General features: G+C 44.9%; 1 protein-coding gene across 1 annotated transcript in view; it reads right to left on the bottom strand.

The window, feature by feature from the left end:
* COL9A3 (collagen type IX alpha 3 chain) overlaps positions 1–27,490 on the bottom strand; it is a 68,678-nt gene that overhangs the window by 30,868 nt on the left and 10,320 nt on the right. The window contains exons 4-17 of the mRNA XM_005302894.5: positions 27,375–27,446; positions 23,646–23,699; positions 15,403–15,438; positions 13,634–13,657; positions 12,996–13,049; positions 12,094–12,147; positions 11,465–11,506; positions 8,659–8,715; positions 6,135–6,188; positions 5,532–5,585; positions 4,347–4,400; positions 3,317–3,370; positions 1,936–1,989; positions 439–492 (exon numbers count right to left, since the gene is read on the bottom strand). Of these exons, the coding sequence (XP_005302951.1) occupies positions 439–492; positions 1,936–1,989; positions 3,317–3,370; positions 4,347–4,400; positions 5,532–5,585; positions 6,135–6,188; positions 8,659–8,715; positions 11,465–11,506; positions 12,094–12,147; positions 12,996–13,049; positions 13,634–13,657; positions 15,403–15,438; positions 23,646–23,699; positions 27,375–27,446 (717 nt within the window). The remainder of the gene's footprint in view (positions 1–438; positions 493–1,935; positions 1,990–3,316; positions 3,371–4,346; positions 4,401–5,531; positions 5,586–6,134; positions 6,189–8,658; positions 8,716–11,464; positions 11,507–12,093; positions 12,148–12,995; positions 13,050–13,633; positions 13,658–15,402; positions 15,439–23,645; positions 23,700–27,374; positions 27,447–27,490) is intronic.

Genomic DNA, 27,490 nt, shown 5'->3' with positions numbered 1-27,490 from the left:
TCTAAATTTAGCCCTGTGACGTTTTAAGTCTGCAGACCTTTCCGTTTAGACAGCCAACTGCAGAAATGCTGCTTGGGCATTAAATTGTAGGTGTAACTATACGGTCAGATTGTGCAGCCTTCACTCCTGTTAGGATACATCAGGCAAATAGTCCCATCAACTGCAATGTGCCAAATTAACAAATGGGCCAAATTCCAAACTTACTGAGGTCAAAGGGAAATTTGCCACTGACTTCTACAGAACCAGCTCTGGGCTTGAACATGAGTATAAATTGCATAAACTGACTCTCAGTGTCCAGGTTCAGACAACTTTGAAAATGTAGCCCTTGATGTGGAGACTACATCAAACAGAAACAACGTAAGCTCTTCTAACATTTGCTGTATTGTAAAGTCATGAAGCAATGAACACAGAGACTTGTAATTTTAAAATCTGACTTACAGGTTCTCCTATGGGTCCACCGGTCCCTGGCGATCCTTTTGGTCCAGGTCTACCCTAGAAACACACAAGTCATTTATCATCCAGTGCTGGAAATATCCAGAGAAACAGCCTTTAGGTAAAAGCATTAAATAAATTCAACATTCACATTTTAACAGTATAGGTTCATTTCATTCAGTTTGTGATTGACCTTGAGCGATCCACAGATGGATAACTAGCTCATTTAGAGCATGAGCCCAGCGGAAGATGTGTGCTCATCACGTCTCAGCATTAGCAGTCTGACCCAAATGAGCAAACTCCCATTGACACCAATGGCTGTTGAATCTAGCCCTGAGCCCGTAGGCTCACACTTTTAAAGGTATTTATATGTTGCTCCACTTAGTGTTCTAAGGCCTAAGTGACTTAGATGGCTAGGCATTTAGCGGCCTAAGTCCAATTGATTTTCAGTGAGACACAGGTTTCTTAGTCACTTTTGAAAATGGGATGTAGCTGAGTAGGTCACTTAGACCTTGCAATACTTAGCGACAGAACGCCAAGACACCATTACAAATCTGAGCCTTAAAGCTCAGCTTTCTCAGAATGGCTGGGAAAATATCCCTGCTTTCCTCCCACTCACTTGAGCCCTGCTTGATGGGAAATATCAAGGATTAAATAACTAGTCTGACTAATGGAGCAAGTAGAAGGATTAGGAGGAGTATAGAAATCTTGCTAAACTCTACTCTTCTTCCAACCTGAACTTCAGACAAAAAGATACAACAAATGATTGAACTGTGTACAAGGTAATAGCCTGTCGAAAGCTCTGACCTATGACCAGATATAATACATGCACAAGTGCACTATTTTCCACGATGAAAACTTGCAAAAGTTTGTTTCTAAAGATCTTTCTTAGATTTGTTTTAAGAGCAGCAATAATATTTTTAACACTCGGATTCATAGAAATAATAACTACCACTACTTAGCATTTATCCAGTGATTTTCATTCACAGACCCGGAAGTGATTTATAAGGATTAATAGGTATCATCATCCCCATTTTACAAATTGGGAAACTGAGGCACAGAGCGATTAAGTAACTTGCCCAAGGCCACCCAGAGAATTGAGAGCAGAACTGGGAACAGAACTATCTTCCATCTCCTGATCAGTAGCAGTTGCTACATAAAGACATTTCAGAAGGATTTCTTGCAAGATTAAGTTGACATGGGACCTGGATCAAGGTCATAACATCTCACACTGGAAGGTAAATGCAGTGCTCGGAGACCCCTTTGGAGCACAGGGTTGAGTTAAACAGATCCAAGGATTCCCCTTGAATCCATCTATGTGTCTCCCACCCAGAAGTGCCTCTCATCCAGAGGCATGAAGGTTGTCAGTTTCTAACCTACCTTGAGAATTTTTCCTTCTGCCAGCAAAGCGACACAAATAGAATGAAAGAGGCAAGCCTTAATACAACTGTAAACTAGACTTCATGTTCAATATTTAGTAGGCAAGTGTTTTATTGCACTTACAGTATCCCCTTTGGGCCCTCTGAACCCTTGAGGCCCTCTGTCTCCTCGGTCTCCCTGGAATGATAAAAGAAAACCCATTAACCATCTCCGTCTTGATGACCAACACTAAGATGGGGAATTAGCCATGCCAGGCATGAGGGATGCCCACGTTTCCCTAGGAGTCCTGCTATGCTTTCACAGATACAATCTCTAATACTGTGCAGATGGGTGGATTGCATTTGGGGCGCAGGCAGTGATCCCACAGGGTAGGGACACTCTTTCCCAAGTACCCTCTTTGTTAAATACGGTGGTGAGGGGGGAGGGAAACTTCACCTGTACCGCTTGGATCCTGATTGCAATAGTTTAATGCCTGCTGTGTGGGAAAGTGACAAGACCTGAATTTAGTTCACTTAGGGTGAATTTCCCCAGTGTAGTGGACCAGCCGCAGTCCCACCACTTGGGGGGTGGGTGGTTGCAAAGCAAATGGGCTAAGGGACTCTGCATCCACCATGCAACATAGAACTGGGCTCCATATAAACCACAGTTGAGGAGAGGCTTGGTGGCAGGGCAGGCAGGGTGGATGGTGTGGTTACTGGGTCCACAATCCAATGACTCAAGTGTCCCTAAGTCTTAAAACAGGAACCTATAATTGGGCGGTATAGTGAGACTGGAGAACTGTCCACAGGAAGGTGTGTGGATTCTGTCCCCCAGCCCCAAGCCCATCACAGTTCTGTACAAATCCCATTCACTCAGGATTTGTTCAAAAGGATGTGTAATTGCATCTTTGGCACAGAGCAGAATATTTTACCTTGGGGAAAAATGGTCTTCTGGGATGGGAGCTAAACATGGATCTGGCCAAGAGGAGGGAACCGCAGGAGAGCAGACGTGGAGCTTGCTCAGCCTCCTCTTACCAAGCGGAACATCTCCCCGTGTAGAAGGTGTGAACAAAGCACATAAAAGGGGAGCCCGCATCTGCTGAAGTGTGTGTGTGGGGGGAAAGGTGGACAAGGAAGAACTATGGGAGGTGTTGAACCTACGAGGGCCAGAATGAGAACTTGTCGGTGGTTGGGGGAGGACAGCATGAAATCTGGGGCAGGGGAGATGATGTAGCTCTGGGGGCCTGGAAATAAGGGGCTGAGGAAGATGGGAACAATCCAAAATCAGATGGGAGAGGTACCAGTGGGAACCAGGAAGGTTTTTATGGAAATACAATTGCGTGTGCACAGTAAGCACTGTGCTGATGCAACACACGTGTTTTTTCTGGTGAGGGAACGGGGCGGTTCTGTTGTTCACTGGCAGTGGAAGGTTTGGCCTGGTGAAAGCAAGCATTAGGCATCAATAGTGACATTAGAGGCCATGGCCATGAGGATTCAAAGGAAATAAAGTAAGAATGGATACATACTGCTTTCCCTGGAGGTCCTGGGAGTCCTGGTGGCCCTCTGAAACCAATAGGTCCCTAAAAACAATAAGACAGCATTAAAATGCGGCCATCTGGACTCTTCTGGACCAGACAACCTAGCCACACCCCTACCTGAATTATTTTTACAAAGCAAGAAAGCACATGCATGTCAATGGAAAGTTGCAACATGCTCCTTAATAACTGTTAGGATCTTAATAGACTCCAGCAGAGGAACTTGGTCTAAACCAGCAGGTTTTCACTCTGGGTCTCCTTGCTGTTATCTCCTCACCAGACTCATAACACTCACAGCTGTGAAGCCTTGGTAACGTACTTGGCCCTACAGAAGGACATGGCATCTTCAAACTCAGCTGTTAACCCCTGAGCTAATGTCCAGGCACACCCGAAGAAGACCATGCTGGTCAGTCACCATTGTTCAGTAAGGGCTTGATCCTACTCTCACTGAAGTCAGTGGTACAGGATTGGACACCGTAGGACATCAATGTTCATGATTCCCCCCCCCCCCGCCATATTCTAAAAAATCTTTGTCCTCCCATTGGTTCTTCAGCTTCTCTTTCCAGATGGGAATCACATGCAAAACATTCAGAAGATGTTCCATTCCCCAGCCCTTTGCAAGGCTCAACAGCATCTTCGTATCGTCACAGGAGATCAGCTTCTCCCCCCACGCTTAGGTTATTACTCTAAGATAGGGTCCGATCCTGTGGATACCCCATGCACAGAACTCCCGCTGTCTTCAAGGGAGTCCCCTGCCTGGAAAGCTTGCAGGATTAGGCCCACAGTTTTCACCTTCATGGGGCTTCCCTTGTCCAGTCATCCCACAGGGCAATGGGAAGTAATGCCACATGTAACTTTATTCACACAGTGTCTAATAGCTGCCAAGAGCTTTGCTCTTGCAGGATGTGGACAGGAAATTAACTAGAGGCAGTGATCTCTAATGGCTAATTTATTTTATTCTGCATGGGTTTAACGACGGAAAAGTCCAGGGGAAAGTCTGGAGAAGATGATAGTTACTTACCCTGTCCCCGACTGGGCCCTCTGGGCCAATGAGGCCTCTTAACCCTCTTGGCCCCTAGGTGAGAAAAACAACCCGTTAAAAGCCAATCAGTCAAATATAAAACAGTGAAACGGAAAGAGAAAGTCGGGGAAGTGAAAACCTAAAAGCCAAGGCAAAGAAGCCTTAAGAAACAGTGATGAGCAGAGGGATTTGGGGATGACGACAAACCCTGTCCCCAAGAACATCTCCCCAAAGCAGAGAGGTCTCAGACTGAGACAATATAGTCTGGTTCCTCTGTTGGGGAGGGATAGATTCAGGGAGGGGGGGTGTAACGGTGTGGGGGGACTTGCCTTTGGGCTGGGGAGCCTGAGGCGAAGTCAACCATGATGACAGAATGAGCCCCACTTGAGGGGAACCAGGCAATTTTCTATTTATAGCCGACAGAGGCAGCAACATGGGGGATGCTCAAGAGGCTGTAGTGAGAGAGGCGCCTGCTGGGAAAACCCAGAGACCAGGGGAATTGCTACAGCTAGGAAGTGCTGGGAGCAGCCTGCTAAGGCAGGAAGGACTCTGACCAGACTGGGATGGAGGTGTGGGTGGGGGTTGGGCTGTACCGAGCTGAAGGCTGGAGGGAAAACTTTTGTGTTTCGCTTTGAACTTTAAGTTAATAAATCAGACCCTAAGAAGGGCGGTTGTGATAGCACTGGAAAAACCCTGTGTGGGGTTTATTTGGAGATCCAAGAAGGGAAACTGAGCTGAGGTGCTGGGTGCAGGGCTGCACTGAGGCCACCAGATGGCATTGTGAGGCAGCCACGCTTTTACCATGGGGATCCATACGACCCAGTGCAGAGCTCAGTCCCATTACCATTCAAACATGGCATGGGCCCTTAAGCCTCCACCTGGGCCCATGAGATGGATATTCACTTGAATGTTTCATCCACAGGATGGCACCACTACCAGGCCCGAAGCAAGGCCCATGCAAGTCAAAGGGAGTCTTTCCATGGACGTCAGTGGCTTTGGATCAGGCCCTCAGTGCAGTCTGTTACCAGCAGCGCACTGCCGTGTCCACAATGGGTGAGAGGGGCTGGCCTGGGACTTGATCCCAGAGCCACATGGACAGACCCCAACCGTTCGCATTTCACACTGAAACCCTGCGTGACTGGGGGGAGCATCGGGGACTGCTTTGGTTTGAAAGGCAGATTTTACCTGCAGGCCGACACTGCCTGGAATCCCTGGAGGACCTGGAGGGCCTGCGTCTCCCTGGGGATACAAAACCAGAGAGTTAGACAAGATGCAATGATAAATCTCACCCTGGATCCTGGTAACCTTCTTCCCAAGAATCTTCTCCATGCTAACCCTCCCCACCAATCCCTTCCCCGGACCCTCCCTCACCAAAACTATGGCCTCACGTTCTGCCTCTATGCAATTTCTTCCACCCACAAATAGCGTCTCTGTCAATTGGTCAGAGAGTGAAGGCAACTAACTAACCAACTTGTGTGATCAATGCAGCATTTGCATGAGCTGCAAAACCAGGCACAGCAAAACTGCAGGTGCCAATTTAGAGTCCACGCTTGAAATTTGTGATCATAAAAATGATTCATTTTTTTTAGCTGAAATATTCTCTCACACACAAAATGATGGAGGCTAATGATCTTCAGTCCACATGCCACGTACAATCAAATAACAGGCCTTCCCTTGCTGTCCAACCAATTGTCTCATTCCGCCCTGGCATCATCCTGAGAGAAATCCCTTGGTCTTATGCTTTAATAAAAAAAAAAATCTAATTTTTTTCTTTAAACAGAGTTTTACCTTCTCACCGTCTTTTCCTATTTCCCCAGGTTCTCCTTTGTGGCCTGTATGCCCCTAAAAATAAAATCAAGAATGAGCTGAGAGTTTCATTATTGCTCTGTGGCAGGCTAAGCTATATAAGAGGGACACAGGATTTAAAGCAAGGCAAGGAACTGACTGAAGTTATTGGAGAGGAATTTACGCATCTGCTGTGTAGCATCATTCCTCATTTCCTGGATGGGTGTTGCATTTAGGATAGACAAGCAGTTGATCAAGACGTGTCCGTGTCTATTGGAATGTATTCTACTAAAATTGTGAAGGATGGGTAACATTTTCAAAAATGCCTAAGTCCTATTTTCAAAAGCATCTTCCAATGGAGACTTTAGGTTCCTGTAACAGGGTGACATGCCCCAGGGACTGGAGAGCTAAGGGTTAAGCCAGCCCCGATTACAGGACTAGCCACACCTAGGTTGAATCAGGGGATCCTGGGGAAAAAGTGGGCAGGAAGTTGATGTGGGGTGGGGAAGCCCAGGAGACTGCAGGGCCCTGAGTCAGCAGGGGAAATGCTGAAGAAGCAGGAGAGAGTGGGAGAAAACTGTCAAGGCAGGGAGGTCTGGGAGAGACCTTGTGCACACAGGGGAGAGACAGTAAAGGCCAGCTGGGATGAAGGCTGTGAGAGTTTGTGTTATCTGGGATTAGTCATGAGAGAGACACTGAACTGCTTGGTGCTGGTATGTACCAAAGGACTAAATAAATGGGAACCACCTTTGAACTGTGAATTCTGAAAGGGCCCTGAAGAGAGGGAAACAGAGGCAGGGCACCACAGAGTGATCTCTGGCCACGAGGGGGCTGCCCATGTTACAGTTCCTAAATGCCTAAGGATAAAATTTTCAAAAGCATCTAAGTGACTGAGAACCAAAAGTCCTAGTCACTTTTGAAAATGGGTCTTAAGTGCTTTTGAAAATGTTGCCCTGTGTCACTTTTGAAAATGGGGTTTGGGTGCTTTTGAAAAATGTTACCCTAGGTCTTTACATTTTTTTTAAAAGCCCATTCATGCAAAAGGGTATTAAATCTTCCACAGCTTATTATTACAGCTACGGCAACCCCATCAGGCTGGCAATGAACCCATGTACACTCGAACGAGCTGGATATAAAACTCTGCCTTGCTTCATTTCCTTCCATCCCCACTACTATTGTGGCAAAAGACCATACTAATACTAGTGAGCGGGTGAAATGCCTCACTGTGCAGAGGATCAGCTCAGGACCTATCCATTACTTAAGCCCTATTCGGAGACTTTCTTATTTCGCGGGCCTTGAATTTCACCCCTTACCACTAACGGTTGACTGTATGTGTTTCTAACGATCTCTCAGTTCTCTGGGGAGCTGAGCATTTCCCGCAGAGGGCTGAATTCCATGGGAGCTGAAGGACACCAGTATTTCCCCAGGAGACACTCAGCCTCCTGCAGGATTGGCCCTCTACATCTGCTAAATATTGCTGCAAGGATTAGAGAAACTGAACTCCCCCAGCTCTGCACCAGAGCAGCTGATTGAGAAGCTGAGCTGAGGTTTGGTCCCACCAGACAGATGAACTATATGTTCGGTACCCAATCCGTGCAAGGTGGGGGATGGGAAGTGAGGGATATTGCCTTTCAGTGCGGCTGAACGCCCCCTGTAGCCTTGAATGTACATACTGCAGCAGCACATTGTAAACCCAGGAGCAGTTGGGTTCTACGGTAGGCAGGAAATAGGGTGAAATGGTATTTGGTCATGTGAGTTATGCCCTCCACAATACAATAGGTATCTCCGCATCACAGTGATAAGTGAACTTTAAAAACCCGGGATGTGTTTCTAAGGGGATGGGGAGGCAGGCATGGGCTAGCGGTGCTCCAGCTAGCATGTTAAAAAGAGCAGGGTAACAAGGGCAGCAGCTCGGGCTACTTGCCTGAGACATGCCCAGGGGGGTCCGGGTGGGTTTGTATTTAGGTAGCTACCCTGAGCCGTTGCCCTTGCTACCCCAGACACACTCCCATTTTTAGCGCACTAGTTGGAACAGAGCAAGTACGTCTGTCTTCGTGTGCTAGGGAGCACCCTCCCAGTTGCAGTGGAGACAGTCGAAGTTACAGCTAACAAAGAGAGACTCTGAGCTCAATCCTGCAAGGACCCGGAGCCCCGATTTAGCAAAGCACTTAAGCACTGCAAATTCTCCCACTCCAATCAACGTGGGGGGTGTGGTTAAGTGCTTTGGTGGACTGGGGCACCTGGCGGGATCAAGCCCTGTGCGTTCGGAATTCCCATGGATGTTAATGGGAATGCCATGTGCTGAGAGCAGGATGGGGCCTGTATCCTTCACTTGTCTCTTGAAAATAAAAGCTGGTGGCATTTTGTGTCTGGTTAACGTACTCCAAGACCCACCGGCTCGGATAAAGGAGGACTGTAGTGTACTTTGTACAGGGTAAACCTGAGTCCTGCTCTCAGCCACAGGGCCACCCGCTGCCACACGTTCTGGGACTCAACTCCTTGTGTTTACAGAGGATATTTTTCGTACCTTGAATCCTGGCATTCCTGGAGGACCCGGAGGGCCTGGAGGGCAGAGAGCGGGACACTGCACAAAACAAACATCCGTGGGTTTAGCTAGCAGACAATGGGTGTTTGGAGCAAGGTGGGTGTCATTGTTATTGAGGGGGAAAATATGCTGGTCAATAATACTAACACTAATACCTAGCTCTTATATATTGTTTGCAGGGTTGCTGTAGCCGTGTCGGTTCCAGGTTATGAGAGAGACAAGGGGGGGACGTAGTAATAGCTGTTATTGGACCAACTTCTGTTGGAGAGAGAGAGAGAGAGAGAGAGAGAGAGAGACAAGCTTTGGAGCTACAAAAGCTCTTCCTCCAGTCTGGGAAAGGTACTCAGTGTGTTACCTGCCCATTTCATCTTGAATGTTCCGCCGTGTAACACTGAGGGCAAGTCTACACTTAAAACGCTGCATGGACAGTTTGCACTGCTGTAATGCTTTCATGAAGATGAGGGGAGAGAGGTCTCCGGTCTGCATAGTTAATCCACCTCCCCGAGAGGATTAACTCTTCCGCTGATACAGCTCTCTCTGCGTGGGGGGTTAGGTTGGTATAACTACATTGCTCAGGGGTGTGGATTTTTCACACCCCTGAGCGAAGTACTCATCCCGATATAGGTCTGTACTGTAGACCAGACTGGAGTACCTTTCCCAGACTGGAAGAAGAGCTCTGTGTAGCCTGAAAGCTCGTCTCTCTCACCAACAGATGTTGGTCCCATAAAAGATATTACCTCCCCCACCTTGTAGCTCTTATAGCACTTTTCATCAGTAGAACTCAAGCACTTTACAGAGGGAAGCCAGTATCACTATCCCATTTTACAGATGGGGCAACTGAGGCACAGGGAGATGAAGTGACTTGCCCTAGGTCACCCAGAAGACCAGTGGCAGAGCTGGGAATAGAACCCAGATCTCCTGAGTCCCCATCCAGTGCTCTATCTACTAGGCAACACTGCCTCCAAAAACCTGAACATTTCATGAAAAAAAAAATCGACATTTTTCAGCAAAATTTTAGAAATATTTAGTCCAGTTCTAGTTAATAACCTCCAGGTTTGCTCCCTGTGATGCTGGAATCTGTTCTGTGGCCTAATTAGAGAGACTGATTAACACACAAAAGAGGTAACGACTGCCACTTCATAGCTCCTTTCAACAACAGGAGAGGATTTTCTCAAGTCTAAACTTAGCAGGTGGCCTCAGGGGCTTGGGAGCAAAACATGAAACAAAGCTGGGCACATGGATGAATTCTGTAATCCAGGCCATAAAGCCCCAACTCAATTTTAGACATCTCCTATGAACGTATACCTAGGAACTCAGGACTGGAAGGGACCTCCTGGGTCATGAGTCCAGCCCCCTGCTATCACAGGCAACTCCAGCACAGAATCCTGTTCATAAACTTACCAAGCTCCATCTCAAAACTTGTTAGGTTATTTGACCTCACTGTTCCTATTGGAACCTCATGCCTCTTATGGTTAGAAAACCTTCTTCTTTTGCATCACCCAAGCCAATCACCTACTGTACATGTCAATGGGAGTTGCATGCCTGGATCGAGAGTAATACGGTTTCTTCTATCTAGACTTCCTAATATTGACTGCAACCCTGGCTGAGTCTGGAAAACATAGGGCCTAGAGACATCAATACTCACTTCCATGGGCTTTGAATCAGGCCCTAAACCGTATTTTAAAAAGAACAAGGATATTTATTTACAGCAGACCATGTCCACTGACCTTGCTCTACTGGAAAACTTGGGCTCGGTCATGCAAACAATTAGGAATACACTTAACTTTACTCCCATTAGAAGTTGTACTGATCTCACCCGATCAAAGGAAAAGCTCATGCATAAAAGTTTACAGGAATGGGAATTGAGTTAAAAATGAAGCAAACTATCAACAGATTCTCAAGCTGAGTCTGGCCCACATGGGAGAGTCTTCGAGAATTTTACAGGGATTAAATCAAAAGCTGTATAAAAGTTTAAGAGGATTCTATATAGAAAATAAAGAATGAGATCTTTCTATAAGTTTTTTTTTTTTTTTACTTTTGTATATAATTCTGTAGCAGGGAGATAGTTTTCTATTAAATTCTATAAAGTGGCCTAAAAAATTACCAAAAAGTTATTTTCTATTATATTCCAGAAGTCTTTCCCAAAAGGCAGTGTCAACAAGACAGAAGCTTTTTTGGAGTACTCTAATTAGGAAAGCAACAAAGCTGTCATAACAACAGCTGGGAAATCTTGAAATGTCACTTATATCGCTCGTTACCTTAATGTCTGTTTCATTCCTTTGAAATAAAGAAATCAAGACATTTGCTCAAAAAGGAAAGAACAAACAAGGATTATGCCCATGGGAGCAAGGTGCTGCTGCCCATGGAAATAAACAGCAAAACAAATTTGACCTTTTCTGTTTGAAACAGATGCATGAAAAATTGTCATCAGTTGTCAAATGCTAAAATTTGTTTTTATTAAACTGGCACGGGATCAAACATATGCAAAATCAAGAGTAGGGAAGCAAGGATCAAACTGAAGTAAAATGACAAGGAATATCCTGAAACAGCACTAAAATATCTGCATACTTGAAAGAGTCCAAGGCCCTGGACAAATACTCATGCACCTGGAAGACATTATCCACACAACAGCTCCATTAATTTAATGGGTAATGCTATTCCCAGGCATGTTTGCATGATCTAGCCCTTGCACATTAAAACAGACCTATGTTCACCCAAATCCATACATCAAAAATTGTTTAAGGGGTTAAGTTAACAATGTGTTGCTACAATATAAAGAAAAACCTACCTGAAGGTCCCCACTGCCATCAGGAAGAACCCCTGGAAGACCCTATAACCAAGAACATTTGGACTTTTAAATATATCAACACAAAGCACCAAAGGAAATGTCATCTCCAAAAAACATATTTTATTGACAGAGATATTTTCTACTTCTGTATTGCCTTTTTCATCCAAGCCCCTCAAAGCACTTCACAGACATTCATGAGTTAGCTAGGTCAATATATTTACTCTCCTTTTACAGGGAGGTAAAATGGAAGCAGCACTAGGTTGAATGGCTTGCCCAAGTCACACACCACTTGGCAGATGGGGGTAGGGGAGAAGCGGGGACAGGAAGATGTGGGGCGGGGCCTTGGGGGAAGGGGTGGAGTGGGGGCAGGGCCTGGGGCTGAGCAGGGGCTTGGGGGTTGGTAACATTTTTAAAATCAAAATGGGGATCCTCGGGTTGCTAAAGTTTGAGAACCACTGCTCTAATGCATTGTTTTTAGCGTGTAGGGAACACTTCAACTTAAGTGGGAGTTTGAACCTAAAACAGCAAATAAAATGCAACTGCCCTGTCAGCTGCTTTCGCAGGCACGAGAAGAAGATTCCAAAAATCACACCAAGTTTAGCTTTCTACATGGAAAAATTGCAACTTACTGGAGGCCCTGGAGGTCCAGGCTGTCCTGGGAATCCTGGAAGACCTGATGGTCCCTAAAAGGATGAGAAATAAGAAGAATTCCCATATACACCCTCTGTAGAATCTCTCTTGGGAAAAAAGAGTTCACTGACGGATCCAATCCTGTTCCCAGTCAAATCAACAGACATTTTGCCATTTAATCCACTGGGAGTGGGGCAGGCCCCAAATACTATATATGAGATGAATGAGGATAAGAAGGTTTTCTTGGGACAATTTCACCATATTAATAACTTGACTGAAAATCTGAAAAGAAATGAAAGTGCAATCACATTTTTTAATGTGGCATAAGGGGACATGTCTAGAAGAGGACTGAGCCCCGGTGTCTCTTTCTGCAGATGCTTTCGTGCCTGCCAAAGGAATTGCAAGGACAAATCTGAGTATTTGCACCTTCCTTCAGTCCGAAGCATAAGTCCTCAAGATTTGTACTTCGAAATGTGAATGTAAATTTTGTGCATGACTGCAATATATTAAATGGCTTCATGCCAGTGACACACTTGAGCTCCAGGTGTGACAAATCCCCTGCCACAAAGAATGGACGCCGTTGTCACCAGCTAACCTGCACACATGTAGCATGAGAAACAAAGCCTTCCTTCGCAGTTACAGCTTACATGCCGTGTAGACTTCAGACACTAGAGGGCGAGTTGATTGAACACTTGAGCAGCTCTGGAATGGTAGCTGACACATACCTACCGCACTAGCCAGTACAGGGAATGGCATCTCCTGCTGGCCTATTCACAGAGCAAGTGTGGTGTCATACTCTCATTAACCTTCCCAAGTGCAGCAAGAGGCCAGAAATAGACCTTGTTCTTCCGTGGCTGCAGGATGTTCAATCAATGGGAATTAAACAGCAAAGGAAACTCACAGGTGACCCCTGAAGTCCGTTTCCACCCGGGAGTCCGCTGGCTCCTGGAGGCCCCTGTAAAATAGAGCTAGAACATTACCCATGCTGCTACCCAGCAGAGCCCTCACAGTACAAAAGCAAACACTTTATGCTGCTCACCCCTCCCACTCAGGGACTGATCCAATCTTACACCCCTCCCTTACACACCTTATCACCTCATTGGCCAGATGCTCTCTATACAAACACAGACACTCCCTGGCTACCTGTGCCCTGTCCTGTCCAGGGGAAAGCAATGAAATGTTCCCACCAGTTACAAAGCTGCTGCACCCTGTGGCGTCTTTAATTCACATCAGAGGCCAAACCGGCCTCCAGTAGTGTAAAGGGTGCATCAGGCCACCCTTAGCCATGGCTTCACACCCACTGGATTTTGCGTGGCTCAGAGCACCCAAGGATCTGGGTCTGTGGGTGGGTTTTGGAGAAAATACCGAACTAGAACACAACTAATGTAATAATTTAAACCCCCTTTTTGAGGCCTGATCTACTCTTAAAACCTAGCTATGTTGCTCTGCGGAGTGAATTTTTCACACCCCTGAGCAATGTAGCAAAGTTGATCCAATGTTGTAGTGTAGACCAGCCCTGGGAAAGATGCTGCTACTTACCGGAGGGCCTGGCAGTCCTTTGCCCTGAAAACAAAATTTAAAACAAAGAAAGATCATTTGGAAACTGACCACACAAAGAGTGGATCATTGTATCAAAAAACCAGTCCCCCCCCCCAACACTCCCCTAGCACCTATTATTCTAATTTAGTCAGAAAGTGGAGCCAGAGACAGTTACTGAATCCTAGATTTAGGGTGACCAGATGTCCCGATTTTGGGGACTTTTTCTTATATAGGCTCATATTACCCCCCACCCACTGTCCTGATTTTTCACACTTGCTGTCTGGTCACCCTACCTAGATTTGTCATCTGTATTTTGTGTTCACTTTTCCTCTTTGTTGCCCGTGGGCTATTCTCTGCTGCAAGATTCATCCAGTGACCCATCAACGGGTCATGTGCACATATGAGGGTAGAAATATAGCCTCCCCTCCATTTTTTTTTTTTTTTTTACCTAGTTTTCTCTACAAATCTTTTGCTGTTGGGGAGTCACTTCTCTTGGCACCTGTTAAAAGCTACATTAAAATAAAACCATCTCTCTGGGGATATGAAAAAAAAAATCTACCATCCCCAACAAAATAAGGACTGTGACCAAGTTAATGTTATGTGACCGAGTTGTGTGACCGGCTTCTGGCCCGTAAACACAGAGTTTACGATGTCATCAAGAGATCACTGATTCCAAGGCCACAAGGGGGCACTGTGATCACCTAGTCTGACCTTCAGTACAACATAGGCCATGTCACATGTGGGCGAGGTATGTTATCCCATCTCGCCCGTTCTGACCTCGGGAGCGGACAGTCTATTGAAACTGACAAGCAACCGGAATGCTTGACGCTTTGTGCACCTCGATATTCTGCCTCCTGCTCATAAGAAGAGAGGACCAGCAGGAGCAGCGGTGTCAGTAGCATGCGCTGATGTTGCGCACTGAGTTAGTCATGCCTGTTAGCTCCCTGGGCTGAGAAGCTGGATTTTTAATATCATAATAATCATCACCTTGGAAAAGGCTATTTGATTTTTCAGCTTTAAGGAGCCAAGGTTTTTTAAATGCAGTATTTCAGTGGAGAGGTTATATCTGGAATTAAACACATGCCCATCATTTAATTTCCCGGTAGGCTTTTTGAGGGGCTTTGTTACTAAGACATCAGTACTGATCAATGTGGATTTAGCTCTAAATTTTTCTGTAATACCATTGGTCCAAATAGCGATGGTTAAATGCGACTCCCCAGTAAATAAAGAGATCTTCTAACACAGCTGTGTGGATTTCAGAATTATTATAAAGTCTCTGAGGATGCTTAACCAGCTGGATGGTTCAACAGGCTGAACATTCTGACAGCTCCTTTTTACAGGCTGGAAAAGACCTTATCTCGTCCAGTGCAATGCCCAAGGAGTTGGCATATGTCCACTGCTGACAGGAACCACGCTGGGTAATTTATAAATGTTGGGCCGAAGCTCACTGAAGCAATAGAAAATCTCCTACTGAGTTCAGTGGGCTTTGGATCAAGCCTTTGACAGCTAGAACTGGTTTTCTATATTTTAAATATATATATTTTAATACAGCCCCCTCCCGGTCAACATCTCTACTTAGTACATGATCTCTTTTCATCTTTGAACCCTTATGTTTGGTTCAAGACAAGTCCCACATCTTTTCTTGCCCTGTGATCTGACCCTCACAATGAGATGGCTGTCATCAAAACGGGCTTTGCTGGTACTTTACTATGGGGAATTCTGCACCTATATTAAGCTACACAAGTCTGCAAATTCTCAGAATTACTTACAGCTGGTCCAGGCGGTCCTGCAGGTCCTAAAGCCCCCTGTAGGATTAGAAACATCAGAATATGAGTTAGGGTTAGGCCTCTCCACAGAAGTAAAAGGGGAGTTTCCAATCCAGATGTCAGTCTGCTGGCTCATACCATCCAGAACTCACCAGATCATGGGGTCACCTTCCATCTTACACATCTTCCATCTACACCACGCACATGGAAAAGCGAGACTGAGTTCACAGACATGAGTAAAAGACCCTTTGACATGTCTGATTAGTTAAATGATTCAAGAATGTTCTTGATGCTCAAAACAGAGCCTCCAGGAACCTCTTCCCTATTCTCTTAGAAAAATCTGTGGGCCGATATTAAAACACGAGACTCCACTAAGTGAGACTAAATATGGAAAACCAGAACACACCACAGATTGGTCACTGGGAATCTTTAAAGTTTGCTACAGATAGAGTGAATCTCACTGGCTCCCATTTGAAACGTCCCGTTTCATAATTACTTCATGCTGTGGACCCAAAGGCTATATTTGAAATCGTTGACAGGATCGGGACCCAATTGTACTGCATTTTATTAATTCATACTTTCCCCCTTCAAGCAAAGATGTTTAGATTCCATGACTTGTCTCTTTTTGCCAGCTATTCTGGTGTTATTTCCCTCTCGCTTTTGCATTCCAAACCTTAAGCCTGATTTACAGTTTTCTGAGCATGTTTGCAATCTTAAATTTTATTCTAAAATCAAATCACTGAAGTTGCTAAGTTCCTGCTTCATTACAGATAACAAGAAAGACAGCTGGGCTTTTTAATCCCTTTGTGGTGTTCTGAAGGTGCCAACGCTGGAAAGAGCCTATGAAATTAGTCATTGGTTAATGCTCCAAAGCAGATTAAATGGAAATGGAAAAATGAATGAAGAAGACACTGTTCCCTGCATGGTGATTCTACAGCCACTGAACACAATGGGTTACAGAATGGCAGGCCTCCTGTAACTTCATCTCTGCCCTTGCTGCCATGTGAAATTACAGGAAAGATTTGGGCTTATTCACATTGGTGTTGAGGACAAACACATTCCCTTCTGTTTGAGTAAGCAACTGTGCTCAATGGTGCGTGCTGAATCATACAATTCGCCAGCCGTCTTCCCTACAAATATCTGGAGACTCAGAGGGCTTATCTATAAGCACACTGCGGTACTGACTATAAATAAAACATCAGCCAGCAATACGCTAAGTCTCATGGCATAGATGATCGTTCATACTAATGCCACGCCCAGCGGACTGTAATGTCAAACAGGGTTGTCATCCCCACCCTTTAAAAACTGGCAACAGGTTTGTATTTCTCTGAGAAAACTCCATGACATGACATCTTTAGCGACTCTGGAGTCCTCACTCCTACAGGTTGGGATTTGCAAAACTTTATGGTGTGCCAATATGCCCAGGATCAGCCGTTTGCCTGTGTAATTAACCTACCTTAAAATCTACACTGCACACTAAACTCAGGCTCCAAGTCAGGTTTGAGCCCAAGCCCCCATTCCGTCCACACACACATCAATCTGACTCCAGTCGGCAAGTATTCAGGGCCCAGGTTGTGGGGGGAAGGTGGGTCAGAGCCCAAGTCACACGGTGACTCAGGTCTTAGCCCTGTCATTTTGCAGTGTGGACACAGGTCAAGCCACAGACCCAAGTCAGAAGTTCTTCATATTGCACTATGGATGTTAGCACGGCTGGGAGACTCAAATTCAGCAACTGCAAACCCAGGTTTACAATGCAGTGCGGAGGCTCAAGCGAGAGCTTGGAAACATCCAGTCCACAAGCCTGGGTCCCATAGTCCCGGGCTTACACTGCAGTTGACGCACCCCTCGTTAGCTGTCTACTGTCATATCAAAAATGACCTTCATCAAGACACCCGTAACAATGAAGAGTTCCCTAGGAAATAGCATGGTATGCTCCTAGCAAAGGAAGAATTCAGAGATGTGTCTGCATGGCATACTAATGCCCGAGTGGGACTTCTCCCATGCTTAGGCACAGATTTTAACCTTGTAAGATCAGGTCCTAAAATCCCAATTCAATTTCTAAAGGGCTAGATTGGGAGCCCGTAGTGTGGAGCAGCCGTTGCTGTTGTATAAGGAGGTAACTACAGGAACCAAAGGTTATCTTCCCCCTGGGAAGGTGGGGACAGATCAGGGAATCGCACGCTTGACTGCGGCTGACAGCAGGTGCTGGTTACTACTGTGTCGATAAGGTTTAAATACAAGCTCTCTGGGCTTGAGATCACACACACATGCACCCTCGCCCTGACAAGTAGCCCCACTGAAATCAACACGGCTATTAATGTGAGCCTTCTGCCACCCTGCCTGCCCAAAGCAGCCCTACAGCGGCATCCTCCAACAATACGGCTCCAACACGACCCCCGCCTCCCTCCTTGGAGTCGGTGTAGGGGGCACGTGCAGGGAAACCAGAACTTGGCTGGGGCTTCCCTACAGCTCAGCAATTCCCAGCTGCTGTATCAGCCCCACAGGGTCACTGATGGCCACTCTAAGTTACACCCAAGGACCAGCCGGGTGCATAACCACACCAGGATCTGGGCAGCACAGAAGGGAGCTCGAAGGCTCAGTCAAAGATGTGGGTCAGTATTTTCAGAGGTCTTTGGAAAAATGGGAAGGGGATGAGCTAAGGCAGACATCCTGGGGGAACGAGTTCCACTCCCTAGATGCTCCTGTATCTACCAGTGAAAATGGAATAATTTACTTCTTATCTCAAATGACTGACACACACGCAGGAATGCGCACACAGGATCGTTGTCTACAGAGCATAACTTAGGGAGCTGTGAGGTACCCAGGAACTAAGGGCTTATACAAATCGGTGCATGGGAAATGCACGGGAGCTCCACAGAAACCTGCTTCAACGTGAATCTCTTGGCATTTGGGCAAAACCTCAGTAGCTGAGTATTTTTAAAGTTTTCATTTTTCACCACCATTGTTAGTCTTGGAGAACAATTTATTGGTCCGAGTAACACACCATCTGGCCTTCCAATAGCATTGCTACCACCTGGGAAATGAAACAGCATCAGGAGACCAGCTCTCGTGTTATTTCAGTGCCATCAATGGCTCCAGGAAGCTTGAAAAAGTCAATGAAATGTTTAAACACACAAATATTAGACCCCAAGCCCGACCCTCTTTTCTACTGCCAAGAGTTTCTGCTTGAGTTTAGCTGACTGATGTTCTCAAAGTTCTTAGCCTATTCTTAACCAGAAAGGAGGTTTAGCTGTGACAGGGTAAGGAAAATACAGCCAGACAGCCGATAACAGAAGGTTGACTTAATTATTCATGTTAACAAGCATGAGGGAAGAGAGGAGGAGGAGGAGATGTGCCACTCTTATTCAACGTGAGCGATAGTGAGCCCATCTTTTGTTTAATGGCACCAACACAGGCCTCACGTTGAATTTTTCTATGCTGTGTTGATGCTCACGATGTGAGATAGAACGGCTTTGTTCACCTGCCCCCACAGCTCTTTACTTGCATTGCTACTATTGTTCTCAGTTGCTGCGATTCCAGGGTAAAGGCAGAACTCAGAACAGTAAATGAGGAGGTGACAGACTCAGACACACAACAAGCAATGTATTTATTTATAGGCCATTTTAAACGTAACGCTCAGCCAGTAAAAATTTACACAAGAAGCCCCACGTGAGTGGAGTGCGCGTCTGTTACGTTCACTGACTCGAGATTCTCAGGGTCAGATTGCCACAGGTTCACAAAACGCTCGCACAAAATCCATGCCCAATTTGCACGTGCAGTTCCCATGATGGCACACACAGACAGTCAATTCTGCCAGTGTGTGTGTGCAATTGTGCATGGTGACTGCATGCACAAAATAGAACAACCGCCCATGCCATTGTTAATTTAGCCCCCGGGTTTTCAGAATTTCATCCACATAATTGCACATGTAGGCCCCGAAACTGGATCGGGCGACATGCATAGAACCCCTGTGAAATTGCTGCTAGAGCTCCCTTTTCCTCCCAGCAACTCCCCAGGGAAAGAGCGTGAAGGTCAGGTTCCCACTTGAAGAGCAGCCTCGCGGGATTTCCTGCTTGTCTGGGGGAGTCTGTCAGGCTGCCACGCACTCCAATTGCCTTGGCTCTTACCCCCCTCCCCAAAATCAAAAAAGAATAGTATTTTTTTAAATGTACAGTTTAGAAATGGGGGGGGGGGGGCGGAAGTGAAAGCAGAAGTGTAGACAATAAATTGCAGGTGTCTCAGAGATGACACCGGTACAAATAGACCCTAACAGCCCCATTATTTTCTACTGAGGAATTTTGCGTGTGTTTGGAGACCAGTCCGTCAAGAGCTATAGCACGTACTCCTCTTTCAGAACCTGTCAAATGAGGCCGGGGTGAACCAGTTCTGATAAAAACCTCTCGCATGCCACTACCCAAAACTCAAACTGAACCAGAAGTGATTTTTCTATGGACTAGGATTTTTTAAGGGGCCTAAGGGTGCTTAACTCCTCTAGGATCCCTTAAACATGACAGTCTTAGGGTACGTCTTCACTACCCGGCGTATCGGGATCGATTTATCCGGGATCGATATATCGTGTCTCGTTAAAATGCGATATATCGATCCCCGAACGCGCTCACCGTCGACTCCGGAACTCCACCAGAGCGAGCGGCGGTAGCGCAGTCGACAGGGGAGCCGCGGCCGTCGATCCCGCGCCGTGTGGACCCCAGGTAATTCGATCCAAGATACTTCGACTTCAGCGACGCTCCAAGAAGTTGGGTATCTTGGATCGACCCCCCCCCCCCCCGCCCCAGTGTAGACCAGCCCTTAGAGTTCAGAAGATTTCTGATGACTTTCACTTCATGTTCTCTCTCCTGCCTTCCCATGACCTGGTCCAGATTGCTGTCAGGAATGGAAGTACTGAAATATTATGGCCAAGTATTTGGGTTCGACAGAACATGTCTGGGAAATGGAAGTGACCTTTATTTTCAGAGGGATTTAAAAGGAAGCCAAAAGACCCTCAACTCAAGTTTAAAACTTGGCATCCAATCTCTCAGCCAGGAAACCATTATTTTAATTCAGAAATATTTGGGGGGCATTTTCTGAATTTGAAAAGAGTCTGAAATTGTATCCAGTACAGAGTGTGATAAGACAGATGGACAGATCTGGAAAATAACCCAGTAACTGCTGGTCAGAATGTTTACTTGGTGATCCCAGGAAGCACTGCCATTTCTCCCCAAGATTTCTGCATACCAACCCAGATTAGAAATGTTTTCCCTTATTAAATTTAAGGAGGAGGATTAAGCAAACAGATTTCTGAGGAGCCAAGTGGCTCATTAAGAAGTGTCTTGCTAGGAACAGGCTGTAATCCGATAAAAATCAACTCTATTGCAGATGCCAACTCAGCCATTGTCCCATTGCATATTACTCAGGTTTTCTTCTGATCACTTTCATCTTTAACCCTAAAACCTTTACAACCACTGAGGCCAAGGCTAGATACTGCTCCTGTAAAAAGAAAATGTTAAGTTCCTGACACCTACTGAGTTAAACCTGGATTCTGCTCCCATTGAAATCAATTGCATAACTCCCATTGACTTCAGCGGGGCAAGTTCGGGTCCTTAATACATAGCAATGAAGGTTCCGTCTACTTTTCAATGATTATAGGTCAATATGCAGTCCTGGAGTCAGGTGTGACTCAATTAAGTTCAGTGGAGGTGCACCAGTTAATAATGCATTTTCTGACTTAACTCATTTTCCTGATAACACTCTGCTTTCTCTTAGGATTGGAAAATTATCTTACCATAATTTTTTTACAATGGGGCAATATTATTTCTGAATATCCATGGATACAGTATATAAAATGCGGGCCTAATATGACATTCTAAATTCAGACATAAATATAAATTATTATGGGTTCTAGAAAGTAGCTGAGTCTTGGTATTTTCTCAGAGATCCACTGATTTATTGATGCATTCTACACTGTGTACACACAGTATAAAACACTAAACTTCAAACAGCCCCTTTAAAATCTTTTGATCTTTTAAATCTTTAAAATCCTTTGGCATCAGCAATAAAGTGATAATCCAGATAATCTCATAGCCAAAATTAATTGTTTTCTTGTTTAAAAATTTCTCAGGGCTGACAATGCCATTGATATAGGAACAGTCCTACTTCTAAAGTCAATGGGAGAACAGACCTAGAGTAACTGAACTTTTTCATTAGGGTGCTTGACAATCTCTTTGCCTAACCAAGAGAGGCAGCCTTTATGGGAGAACAGAAACATTTCTTAATAATATAGTAACAGAAGCTAAAATCTCTTGTGAATACACTGCCATAAACCAAGCACACCTGTTCATAGTGACAGCCAGAAGAGCCTTTTTACCCACAGAGTCCCAAGTTTAGGAAACATCGTTATTCAGAAAAGAACTTAAGTATGTGCTTAACTTTAAGCACATGCTTACATCCATTGAAGACAGTACGCACATGCTTGTATTGCATTGACTGCAACAGTTCTTACGTGCTTTCTTGACTAAGGGCCAGAGGAAATGAAGTTAGGATAACAATTCTGCATTGCTAAAGCTCTGTTTTCAAATTCAACAATTTCTTCCCCTGCTTTTATTACACTGACTATAAAAAAGACTTTCTGGATGGATTGCTGACCTTAAAAAGATGCTGTAAACGTCAACAGGTCTAAACTTTGCACCATGCTGACAAACAGGTTTTCAAGACCTGGGAACACATGTCTAATCTGAACATACAGTTAGGTCGTTGTGTGCTCTAATAATGAATTTGCATGCTTCAGTTAAATGCTTAAAACGTGAGTTACTTTGTGCATACATCAAATTCTCAGGTACCCTGTTTGCACATGGATATCAGGTGTGTGTGCGCTCAAATGGGCATGTGCAAATATGGGTAACAGATCATGCAAATGAGGCATGTTTTTGTGGCCCAGGCCTTCTTTGTATTGAAAATCAGGGCTGGATCCTGGGAGGTGCCAAGCATCCCCAACTCCCCTTGAAGGGAAGTTGAGGGCACCCATAACTTCATGGGATCAGGCCCTTGGGCCCTGTTGGTGGGGATTTTCAAAAATGGCCTAAATAAATAAATAAATAAATAATGGAGATATCCCATCTCCTAGAACTGGAAGGGACCTTGAAAGGTCATCGAGTCCAGCCCCCTGCCTTCACTAGCAGGACCAAGTACTGATTTTGCCCCAGATCCCCAAGTGGCCCCCTCAAGGATTGAACTCACAACCCTGGGTTTAGCAGGCCAATGCTCAAACCACTGAGCTATCCCTCCCCCCCTAACTGTGCTCCCACTGAAATCAAGGATAAAATGCTCAGTGGGAGCGGAGTTAAGTCAAAGGTGGGTGCATCTGAAAACCTCCCCCTACTTATCTCCTCTTCGTGCACAACGTCCTTCCGCACCTTCTGTTTTTATTGAAGGCGACTGCAACGGAGATGGATTCTCAAGTGGAAAATGCCAACACAGATGGGAAGCAGCCAAAGGCACAGTTTTGCTCCATGACTGACAAAGCTTGAGACCTAACACATTGTAAGACCTACAGCAGACCTCTCTCTTTCCCATAGTGCCCCTTGGCAGAGTTCCTATAAGCAGCTATTCCCTTCAATGAAAAAAATCTATCTTGCTTCTTGCTGTGAAGGCTGTGACATCCATGCTGATGCAACTAGTGATGTCACCATGTCAAGTGTGACCACAACCCAGGAATTAATGAAAGACACCAGTCTACACAACGGAGAAAAAAAAGCGGTAGAAAAAATAACAGGACTCTGCACTCAGACCACAAATAAATCCCTAATAATGGTATTTGGATAAACCTGGAAAGCTTGTTCATTGAATTTATGTTCTACACAGGCTCTCTGAATGCATCAAGGAGCTAGTTATGCACCCAAAGTATCCTGAGATCTGGTCTGCTAATGGTATTTATCCATTTATCCACTTATCCAGGACATCCAAGACCAGGCACATACATGGCTCCCTGAGGCAATTAGAAACAAACCAGTGAAATGTGTCAACACACACAAACACCTGAAATACAAACATTAGACCCAGTGCACAAGCATGCAAGGGGTGTACAGCACCTAGCACAATGGAGAACTGGTCCAGGACTAGGGCTCCTAGGTGCTAGGACTATACAAATAATATTCTAAACGTCACCAAGTTACAAAGAGATTTGAAATAACCATTGAGCAGTGCCTTGAGAATATAAATGTAAGCAGACTAAGGATTTAAGTTCTAATACTTACTCTTTCTCCTGGTGGCCCATTTGGGCCGGGCGGGCCATCGGGTCCTGTTAAACCCTGGGAGGGAAAAAAAGGCAGGGATAAGAGCAGAGAAGAAGACAGATCTAGAGCCTGTTGGAAACCCCAACCAATATCCCTGTTACAGAAAGAGAGTTGGGTGCCCAAATCCCATGAAATCCTGATGACCATCCTCTTAATGAGAAACCAGGGACGGAAAGTACGTGGGTCTCTTCTGCTCATTCAGCACATCTGGTGAAACACCCAAGTCAGTTACTGTTTAATCACAACTAAAATTTGGGCCAAATTTCCAAAGCTAGGGCCAACGGGTGCTCATGCAGCCCAGGGTGTGCACCTACAGTGGCCACAGAACCCCAGAGTTGTGCATGCAATTATCTGATTTGCCTATGCAAATGACAGTTTTTGCATACAGTGGGTGTACATATATTTCGGCTGAGGCACTTGTTGCACCTACTTTTGAACATTTTTGGCCCTTGAAGGTTTTGTCCTACTTTCATGATTAGATCCCTAATCGGATATTAAAAATAAATGTCTTCATTTAATTTGCCGCTAAAGTAAATGATCAAAACACATATGGTTGTTAAAAAAGTGTTATTCCATCAGTTATTCATTTTAAAATAGTTACAGTACTGATCATTTTAACTGAGATTTGGGGCATACTGTTTAAAAACACATCACGAATGTTAAGAAAAAAAATCAATAGCCATATGTTTCTGTTTCTTGAAACCTGTGAGGTTCCACAGTCTGGGACTCAGTTTCAATGCTTAGCTTTGTTTCGGAACAAGTGTTATAGGGCCTGATCCTGCAAAGACTCCAGTGGAACGGCTCACATGAATGAAGTTATTCAGGTGTGTAAGTCCTGGCAGGATTGGGCCAGCAAGCAATTAAAATCCCTTTTCTAGTATCACAATAAATTAGACAGCGCAATAACAATACCATACCTTTGGACACAAACGTCTTTTATGTGCTGCAGTATCATGAAGGGCCTCCAATACTCACTCTAAGTGGTATCCTACACTTTGCGTGATCTATTTCTTGGAGTAAACTGCGGTTAATGGGCAGGTGTGACTCAGTAGGACTCAAAATGCTTACAAAATGCTATTAAAGAAAAGGAAAGTTTTAAGGTCAGAGTCAAATATAGGCCATGGGTCAATATCTTAGAGGGAGGAAGGAAGTCACTGGCAGACAGATGAGGCAGTAGAAATGCAAAGTTAGATGGAGTGGAGTGAGTCCACAGAGATGTCAGGAAACCAGGAAGGCAAACATGAATTGGGTTTTGGAGATAGACCCAGGATTAAGTGATGAAGGATGGGCTGCTATTGTTCACAATTCCTAGGCCAAGAGTGACCTGGCTGTAGCATTGGACTCTGTGAAATAGCAAGAATGGGAATTTAAGATCATAAAAGGGAACTGTCATGGACAAGGGGGAAAGTGATCAACATGTGAATAAGGGATTTCCGCAAAGTCAGGGTTGGTGTAAGGACCAATCCAGGGAGAGTTTCAGAGAGGGTGACAGATGCATACAGAAACAGAAGAGGTGGTGTGAAGAAGGCAGTTTGGGTTAAGGATGAATCCAGGTTTTTGGGCCTTGGAAGGAAAGTTAAGCAGAGTGACAGTGAAATAAGAGAGATGAGAACACAGGGTTTTGGTTGGTTTGGTCTTTTACCTAGGAGAAGAACTTGAGTCTTTGAAATGTTCAGTACTAAGAAATCACGGTGTAGAGAGGACCTGATTGAGTCAGAGAGCAATGGGAGACAGAGGGCTGAGGCAGATGTCAACAGATGTAGAGCTGGGGGACCATCCCCCTAGAAGCAACGTTCAAGCCAGCAATGAAACAACTCAGAGGAAGGAGACAAATGGAAAATGGGAAGAGGCACGCGCTCCATAATGGAGGACAGCGACTGTTAAACGTTTAGCTTATCAAATATACAGGATAGTTAGGAAAACCATAAAAGGAGACTGATGAAGACTGGGATAGATTCTCAGCAGGTATAAACAGTCATAACTCTATGAAAATCAGTGGAGCTATGACAATTTATACCAGCTGAGGGACTACCCCACTGCCTTTTCTCAAGGCATTGGAAATTGTCTAGAGGAAAGATGGCTAGTATAACAAGCCATCAGATCAGATATAGTGAGAGAGATATGTGCTCAGAAGCGGAAGCAGGTGATTAACCACCCAGAAGGGCAAACCTCATTAGTATGTAAGGGTCAAAGATCAGAATGAAAGAGGTTCTGCAGGTTGTGTAGGAGGTGAGAGAAGTCAATCTCCAGAACCTTGCTGGGGAAAGGGAATGTACAGTAATTACAGAAGCAAATGTATAGCTAAAGGGACACTGCCAGGGAGTTTAGAACCAAATTTAGGTTACCTTAAAAAATATTACTAATAGTAACAAGACATGTTTTTATACGCCACTTTTTTAAAAAATTCAATTAAATGTATGTTTAAAGATTTCCTCATAGTGTTTGCAACCCAAGCACCATAGCATTGCACTTGTTCAGATAATCTAGTTTTATTTTCCTTGTTTATGTAGTTTTTACTATCAGAATTTCACTCAGCTGGGAGAATGAAAACAGACATGATGTATTTTGAGTCAGTTTCACTTCCAGGTTCTCATAGTACAATGCTACAGCATTTGGATCAAGAGACGTAGAGCTGTACGTACGTAATCTGGTTAGACGCTTGGTGGCAGGCAGTCATCGTATGCTAGGCTCGGAGACCTGCAATTCTCTGAATGCAGCTGCTGCGCTCTCATCAGGAAGGTAGATATATGCTGATTTTAGGGCGGGACAATGCACGATGAGCTACAGGACAGCAAAGAATAATGCCGTGCTGCAAGAAGTCCATGGAAGACTGGCCAGTTACGGTTTCAGTACTCTACCATTGCATTCAAACCACTAGATCTCATACTAGTAATTGGCTTTTGGTAGCACAGTTACCACCAGATCACAGCCTTGCCTCATTTGCACTTAAAGCCAGCTGCACATGGACTCTAATGAAGTACATACATTAAGCCTTGAAGAGCCACTAATCCAAAAATATGAATTGGTTTACATTCATATATTTTGAAAGGACTTAACTGACCAAACTTTATCAGTTTGATATTTTGTTTCCTCATTCCTGAATCAGAAATGTGTCTATTTTTGTACTTGGTTATACAGCAGCCATAGCAGTGTTTCAGTAATTTGGCATCCCAAGATGGAAAGGACCAAAGACATCTGGCACCCTGACGAGAACTGAAGAGGTTTATTCTGAACCTACTGGGAACCTAGAATCCACTTGCAACGGAACTGAAGAAAATCTGAACTCTTGTAGGTTTGTTTACTCTTGGCTCACACCATTGACGTTTCAGGTGGGTGCAAACAGCCCAAATAAAAGGAAGATTTTGAGGCTTGCACAATAAACACCTGATGATTTCAATGTTCTCCACGCCTCAAATCACCTGAAACTACAACAGCCAGAGGCTGTTCTGGGCCACTGGGAGTAACCATGAAGAGAGACAGCGCTGATCATATCATCAAAACAGGTCATTGACAGCTAGTGCCTAGGATAGACCACTGATGCGCTAAGTTTTGACTTTGCGAAACCCAACAACAACTAAAATTTGCATAAGATTTCCCTTGGTACGTAAGACACAGATTCAGCTCAGTACCCACATCTGCTGCCAATGTAAAATATTTGATCAGTCCAAGAGAAGAAGCTGAAATACTCACATCCACTCCAGGAAGGCCAGGTAACCCTGCTTCACCAGCCTTTCCAGGCTTCCCTGGTGCACCTTTCGGCCCCTAAACCAGATTAATAGACAGTCACTGTTAATATAATAATTACA

This window comes from Chrysemys picta, chromosome 13, assembly GCF_011386835.1.
Source record: "Chrysemys picta bellii isolate R12L10 chromosome 13, ASM1138683v2, whole genome shotgun sequence".
Lineage (NCBI taxonomy): Eukaryota > Metazoa > Chordata > Testudines > Emydidae > Chrysemys > Chrysemys picta.
Note: the sequence above shows the minus strand (reverse complement) of the source record. Positions and strands in the feature narration are given on the sequence as shown.